At 25.2% G+C, this 7,304-nt stretch overlaps 1 protein-coding gene across 1 annotated transcript; it reads right to left on the reverse strand.

The window, feature by feature from the left end:
* Window positions 1-2,253: 2,253 nt before the first annotated feature.
* Window positions 2,254-4,903, reverse strand: LOC113548611 (protein BUD31 homolog). Its single transcript, XM_026949577.1, has 4 exons — window positions 4,598-4,903; window positions 3,338-3,460; window positions 2,635-2,801; window positions 2,254-2,550 (listed from the first exon to the last, which is right to left on the reverse strand). Exons 1-4 carry the CDS (start codon window positions 4,689-4,691, stop codon window positions 2,500-2,502), a joined length of 435 nt encoding a protein of 144 aa, XP_026805378.1. The 5' UTR covers window positions 4,692-4,903; the 3' UTR covers window positions 2,254-2,499.
* Between the last annotated feature and the right edge of the window lie 2,401 nt (window positions 4,904-7,304).

Genomic DNA, 7,304 nt, shown 5'->3' on the forward strand with positions numbered 1-7,304 from the left:
AATTCTTGAGCAATAAATAAGGTGATTTTTATTGTGTTGAATTTATTTTGGATTATAACTCAACAAATTTGAACCTGTGTCTAAAACCCTAACCAAATAAAAAAAAATAAACTATTATATTCAAATTTTTTTATATTTTAATAGCTGGGAGATTTTTGTATTTTGCCCACACCCTCCTATCCCCATGAAAAATTAGGTATCTCAAATACGTCACTGTGTCGCACATAAGTGACTTACTGAGTGACCGAGTATCCGAGTCCATACTTTTACGAAATGTTAAGAATTTTTATTGAAAGTCAAAAAGTATAAGACCATAAAGAATAAAAATAAAGTGTTAAATTGAAAAATTTAATTTTTTTATACCGTAATTGTCTCCGTTAGTAGTTCTAAATGTTCTATTACTTCTGAATTTCTGATTCACGCTTTGTTGTTGGTATGAAGTTCTTTAGGCAATTGCGGTGACATATCTTACTACAATCTGGGTATTTATAATTTTTTTTGAATATTTTTATTTTCATGCAATACAAACATTTTCTTATACGAAAAAAGTTAATTTTCTTCACAAAATTATGGTTTATTTACATTTTTTTAAAGACTATACGCACAAATTCTATGTAGGTTCAATCAATGAATAATATTAGAAAACTTTCTTATAATATAATATTCACTGAATGCTTGTGCTAATAGTTTCACACAATTAACAAATAGGTAACGCAATTAATTATTCTTAAATCAGCCTAATAAAATTTTATTTTTCAAAAAGATTGTTTTATTAAATAGATATTCCGAACTACTATAATTGTTTTAATTATTTTCCTTAACTTTATAAATGCATGGATGTAATATAATTTACTGATGTAGTCAGTGCAGCAACGCTGGAGATGCTAGGTGTGCAAAAATCCCCCGGACCCCAAATTAATTTATAATAATAGGCCAGTGGCCGAACTATTTGGAACTTTTTTCTAATTATAATGGTTACAATTTATTATATAACTCATCAGAATGAAAATTTTTTAGATTATAGTAGGAGCATTATTATTGATTATTGAATAATGTTAATATCGCTAATAATTACAATTCTGTGTATTTATAAATTAAATTATTTATTTATAATCTAAAAATAGAACGATTTGTATAAAATTAACGTAGGTCTAATAGTTTACCGTACCGCATTATCCGCTACACACGTTTCATATAAGTATTAAAAAAAGGTAATTTTTTAAGCATGCTAACTCCATTTTTAGGCTTAAAATATTTTCTCACTCAGACAGTCAGGCCTCACATGCAACAGATAAATACCTACTTTTACCTAAAATTATTATGATTTAAGTAGTCTTTATATTTTATTGTTATTTGATTTTATATTCAACTTTAATAAAAATAAAAATGTAAATTTTCAATAATGTTTAAATTGTTTGAGATAATATGAAGACAAATCGATGTCATACCCTCAAATAAATTTTTTTCTTTTGTTTTTGTAGATGATTTCACTCTAAGATTAGGTAGGTACCCAAAAGCAAAAAAAAAAAAAATGATTCTGCATAAATGCGTTTTGTCTATGTTATACATGGGCCAGAGAGAGAAAACAAACAGTGCACTGACATCAATTCATTGGATACTAACACAGTAAAACAATAAAATAAAAATAGTAATATTAGGTATATTCTAAAAATTAATTTCTATATTCAATAAATCAAATTTGAATCTAACTTTCCTTTAATAGGTTTTGACGAATTGAAACTTTCACCAGCACCATAGAAAAAATATTATATAATATACATGGTATATACAAAATGAGTCGATGATGGTGTATAAATAATAAAGTATTGACTTATAATGGGAATATTTATATATTTAGTTAGATATGTTGCTGACTAGCAGCAGGCAGATAGTAATCTATAAATACAAGTATTAACTATCAAATCAAATATTTATTATATTTTATACAAATATTTTTTACTTCCTATTTTGCTATATTTTAAGTTATTGTTTTCTATTATATTAAATATTAAAATAAATAATATTTGAATATTCATATATTATCATAAAACATAATAAAATCATAAATGCTAACTTGCCGACTACTATGTCAAAATAACAAATTTGTCGACTAAAATTAATCAGGTATCTTAATTTGTGGGGGGTAACACCTCTCACTAAATCCAGACCTGTATCCACACTATTTATAAATAGTAAATGGATACACTCCATATAAATAAAAATACTAACTAAAATACCTTTGATTAAACAATAATATGTCAAAATGCACTTTTTATTGAAATAATAGTAAAAAGTAAATAATATTTGTTAATGAAAATGAATGCATTTAATACTTTACATTATCATTATGGACATTAAATATTACTAACTTATTAAGTTTTAGTTAGTATGCTGTTTTAATTTCAGTCTTATACCGCACACAATAAAGAAATAAATTTGTTTTACACATATTAAGAATAAAAGTAATACAATGATATTTAACCAGTATTCAGAGTTTATTTAGCCAGAACAACCTCTACATCCACAATGCACACATTCCACAATTCGACCCTGAAAAATATAATACTTATGTAAATACCTTATATATTTATTTTAAAAGTTATATTTGAATATGTTAAATTATTAAGCAATTACTTCTTCTAATTTAGATTTTGGGACTCTGCATATACAGCTAGTACCAAAATTTGTATCCCTTGTTTGAATACAACGAAGACAACATAAGTTTTCATAACCTTGTTTTTTCCATTTTGCAATTAAATTTTGATCCGCAATTTTTTCTTGCAGGCAGAAATCGTACAATTCTATAATAAAAAAGAAGCTGATAATAATTTAAAGTATGCTTTAATTATTTTATATCAAAATATTAACTATAAAATTGTATACAGTAATAAATACAAGCAAACTTGATTTTTAATTATTATTGTTATGAAATAAAATATAATTAAATACTTAATTATTTGTTCAAGCAACAATGTTAGTCAAAACTAGATATTATATATTGACCCAAGTAATATAATATAATATATAATCTTCTAACTTAAAATTGTGTAACAATTTTTTCTTACTAAATAGCAATAGCGTAGAACTATGTTAAGTGATTTAATTTAAAACCCAACTTAAAATTGATACTTTTTTCTAAAAAAATTAGAAAATGTTTAGTACATGTTTACATATATATATTTAACAAAATATATAGCATTAAAACTTCAATTAAAATGATAAATTTGCCAATTTAAAACATTTTAATCTATTTACTTTATATTTTTTCTTGCAATATGGATTTGAAATACATTAAATAACATTTGTACCTATAACCTATAATGTAATATAAACAAACCTCTAGAAATAGCTTTACGTCTATGAAACAAATCATAAATATATCTTGATTTCTGGTTATGAATTTTGAAAATTGGCCACAGTGCTTCAACTTTACGTTTTCCTTCGTGAGATTCAGTTTCAGCTAAAAAATCACATAATGTAATATTAGTATATCATTTTTAGAAATATACTAAAAAAACTATTACTAAAAACAATTAATTATTATTTGAAATCAATATTAGCTATGGAGAAAAAAATTGTATAATTTAATTTTTTTATTAATTAACTGTTATTTAAAAAAAAATATATTAACTGTTTATAAAAATAAGGAAATTTTTTGATTATATGCAAGTTTAACAAGATAGGTGCAATTATCAGTTTTTAACAGACAAATCAATCATAGCGCTTTTATCAGTTATGGATGGCACATAGGTTTTTAAACAGTATGGTTTTCAGATATAGCTGACATTAGTTCTGTTTAATTAAATTTACTCTGAAATGGTAATACACTGTGATAGTTTTTATTTTTATATATGCATATGCTACAATAGAAAATTATTTTATTTCAGTCCAACAAAATAAAAATATATTTTGTGATATTTCTAATATGTCACCATTAATTTTTTGACGGTACTTTCACTGCACCTGACAATTTATTTTGGATTTAGTGGACTGGTGAATATTTATTAAAAAGTTAAGGTAAAGGTATAGTATCTAGCAACTGTCTATATTATTGTAAAGTTCTAAATATAGAATTTAAAATAAAATAAAAACATGAATTATCAATGTTAATGATTGATCAAATAAAAAATAATAAAATAATTTATTAAATGCAAGATAAATCTGAGTTTTATACTGATGAACAAATCCATATATATTGGACGTACACATACAAACACAACCATGCAAGTTACCCATACTTATACAAATAAAATGTTTTTGTACTAAATAATATTTTACTCATATAATCAAATGAACTGTGAGTAAATCATTTTTACTTTGCACACTTATACTAATTTCACCTAAGCCAAAATTTGGGGAATTGGTTAACTTACTATTTATTATTCTGTTGAATCAGTTAAAAATGTATTATGCATCAGACACAAAACTCTGAGCACGCCAATGAACCTTATTCATTAATTTTATAACGATTAAAAAAAATTTCCTCTGACATAGTAGTATTTTAATGGGTCTATATGGAATATAATGATGGACGATGTCGCAATAGAAACTTAACAACCAAGTATTCTTTGGGAAACAAATAGTTCTTCGAACCTACCTTCTCTCATTTTCTGTTCCAATTCTTCTAGCGTAGGTTCTATAAGTTCCCACCCATCCGGGGGAGGTTTACGACTTCTGCGAACTTTTGGCATACGAAGTGGCTATTAACACGTCCTAAATAAATTCGTGCACTACACAGAACTTTTAACACTAGACACAGTAGACACTAGACAGTTAGTAATTAGTAATTACAAATTATTAAACAACATCAATACAAATATATAATTATGAATTAATGCTACACGGCACACGCCGATTTCCTTAAGGTTTAAAGTTAAATAGTAAATACCTATCAATTGATAATAAATGAAAATGTTTTCCGGTTTTTCAATTCAGATAATAAAAAAAATGTTCAAATGCAAGGATCCAACCAATAGTCCAGTGTAGCCAGACCGTGTTTGAACGTTGTATAACGTTTCGATTGATAAAGAAATTCTCTTATTAGAAAAACGGGGGAACTAGGAAGTAATAAGCGGGCATGTGTACATGTGACCAACTACTACGCGACTTCTACTACTACAGAATTGTTTGAATAAAAAATATTTTACCTACTCGACAACAGCTGCTGTACAGCCACGACTCATGAACCGTTAAAATTTTAAAATAGAAATAGTAGTTTGAAACTCGGAAAATTATGTAATTTTTCTGAAATCTTAGCGGTTGCCGAGTAACGAGTGTCAAGATAAATTGGATGAGTTGTAATTGATGAAAAATGATTTCAGGCTATTATATAAAATGGTAATATTTAAATATTTTACATAGTAATAGTGTAAAAAAGCCAATGAAACCAATTAATAATGTATTATATATTGTATGTATTTAATATATGACATAGGTAAGACCATAAACTCAAATAATTGAGAAGGCTGTTTGACTTGGCCGCTTGGCCATTAGCACAACTGCAGATTATTAAATGAAAAATAAATTTAACTTTCATTTACCAGCAAATATTTATAATAGTATTTTTAAACTTAATATAATTTTAAATATATTTTATCTTTTCCGTGTAATGAAAAGGCATTTAAAATGTTTCACTTTTTACTACTTTTTTATTATATAAAATAATATTTAATAATGAGTATAGACAGCTAGTATAGTAAAAAATATACGATTTTTTTTTGGCAACAAATTATTTTAATCTATATTCTATCGTAGAAGATGGTTAACAAATATTAGTAGTATTAGGTACTATATAATTCTATAATAGTAATACCCAAATATCCAATAGGTAGGTACACTTATAATTATAAAATTTATATTATTATAAATTAATAAACAAAATAAAATTGTACATTACAATGATACAGATTATAACGCGGGAAAATATATTTATAAAATAGATTCCTATACGGAAGAAGTCGAGATTCTCAAGATTATTCTAACAGGTAGTTATGGAAATATTTGGGTAGTCGAAATAACATAGAAGTACCACTAGTACTAGATATCTTTAGAAACATATGCAAACAGTCTCCACTCATAATCTAATGATTAATACCAATACTACAGATATGATAATTCAATTTCTGTAAATCCTGAACGGCTGAACCCATCTTTTAAATTGATATGCGTGTAAGATGTACATAATATATTAGTATTATTACTATATAATTTTAGTTAATATTAAATAATAAATAGGCATTCCCGTCCCCTACCCAGAAATTTTAATAAATTAATTCAATTTACAGCACACGAATACACAATAATTATCAAAATAATAAATAGAAGTAATTTATCCTGTACGACCGGGTCTCAAAACCAGTTAATACGTCATGTTACGAGTTTATAACTTACAGGTAACATCATAATCTGGTTATTTTGTTTACATCTAACATTTAAGGTTTAAACATATGTGAAATGTGACGGTAAATGTACAGAGCACATAACATACACAGGACTATATAATTAATATTAATTATTATTATTAGTTATTACAGACTTTACATTATTCTTTAATAATTAACGAAAAATTAGCCCCCGTGAGCCGTGAAACAACGAAACAACGCTATATGAAGAATGTAAATTAATATATATTATTTAAAAAAAGTTTGCTAAAAATAGTTAGTCTATAAATAATATTTATAAACGAACAAAATGCATATCTTATCCTATTTAAAGATTCTCATCAACTGATTATTCATTGTGTTTGTTAGAAGAGGCAAAATAAATAGGTATTAGAATTATATATCTAATATATATATATGTATATGTTATTATACTCGAGTATAAATTTCCATTTTTTAAATTTACTGTTCTAAAAAAATTAAAATATTTTCAATAAAATCTACCACAGAAAAATATTGTCAACAATTAAAATGTACCTACTAGGTACGTTGTCTCCTATTATCTATTTAGTATATTTAAAGTACCTATGGTCAATGTAGGATATTTTCCTCCGAAAAGAAGTTTGAAAAAAGTATATTCTTACAACTTTTATTAGCCAACCACCTTAACGATCTTAATTAATTATACTAAAATATAAATATACTTTTTTTTATATATTATTGTCTATTTAATAGGTGTTGTTTCATTTTATAGTTCCATTGCAACTTGCAAGTGATGTAAGAGTATACACATGTATGTATGAATCATGCGGAATTTTACCATTATAAATTATAATAAATTTATGCATAGTTTAGGCCTATACGTACAATTTAGATAAAATACAACTTATACAAGTAAGATACGTTTAATACTTCTAGTTTGTG

Source organism: Rhopalosiphum maidis, chromosome 1 (assembly GCF_003676215.2).
Source record: "Rhopalosiphum maidis isolate BTI-1 chromosome 1, ASM367621v3, whole genome shotgun sequence".
Taxonomy (NCBI): domain Eukaryota; kingdom Metazoa; phylum Arthropoda; class Insecta; order Hemiptera; family Aphididae; genus Rhopalosiphum; species Rhopalosiphum maidis.

What these genes read in the sequence shown, in the direction of transcription:
- LOC113548611 (XM_026949577.1), bottom strand. Translation starts at nt 4,691, where the DNA reads ATGCCAAAAGTTCGCAGAAGTCGTAAACCTCCCCCGGATGGGTGGGAA. An exon ending in GGAACAGAAAATGAGAGAAG is followed by an intron (nt 3,461 to 4,597) that starts GTAGGTTCGAAG and finishes GTGATTTTTTAG; the next exon opens with CTGAAACTGAATCTCACGAA. An exon ending in ACGTAAAGCTATTTCTAGAG is followed by an intron (nt 2,802 to 3,337) that starts GTTTGTTTATAT and finishes TTTTTATTATAG; the next exon opens with AATTGTACGATTTCTGCCTG.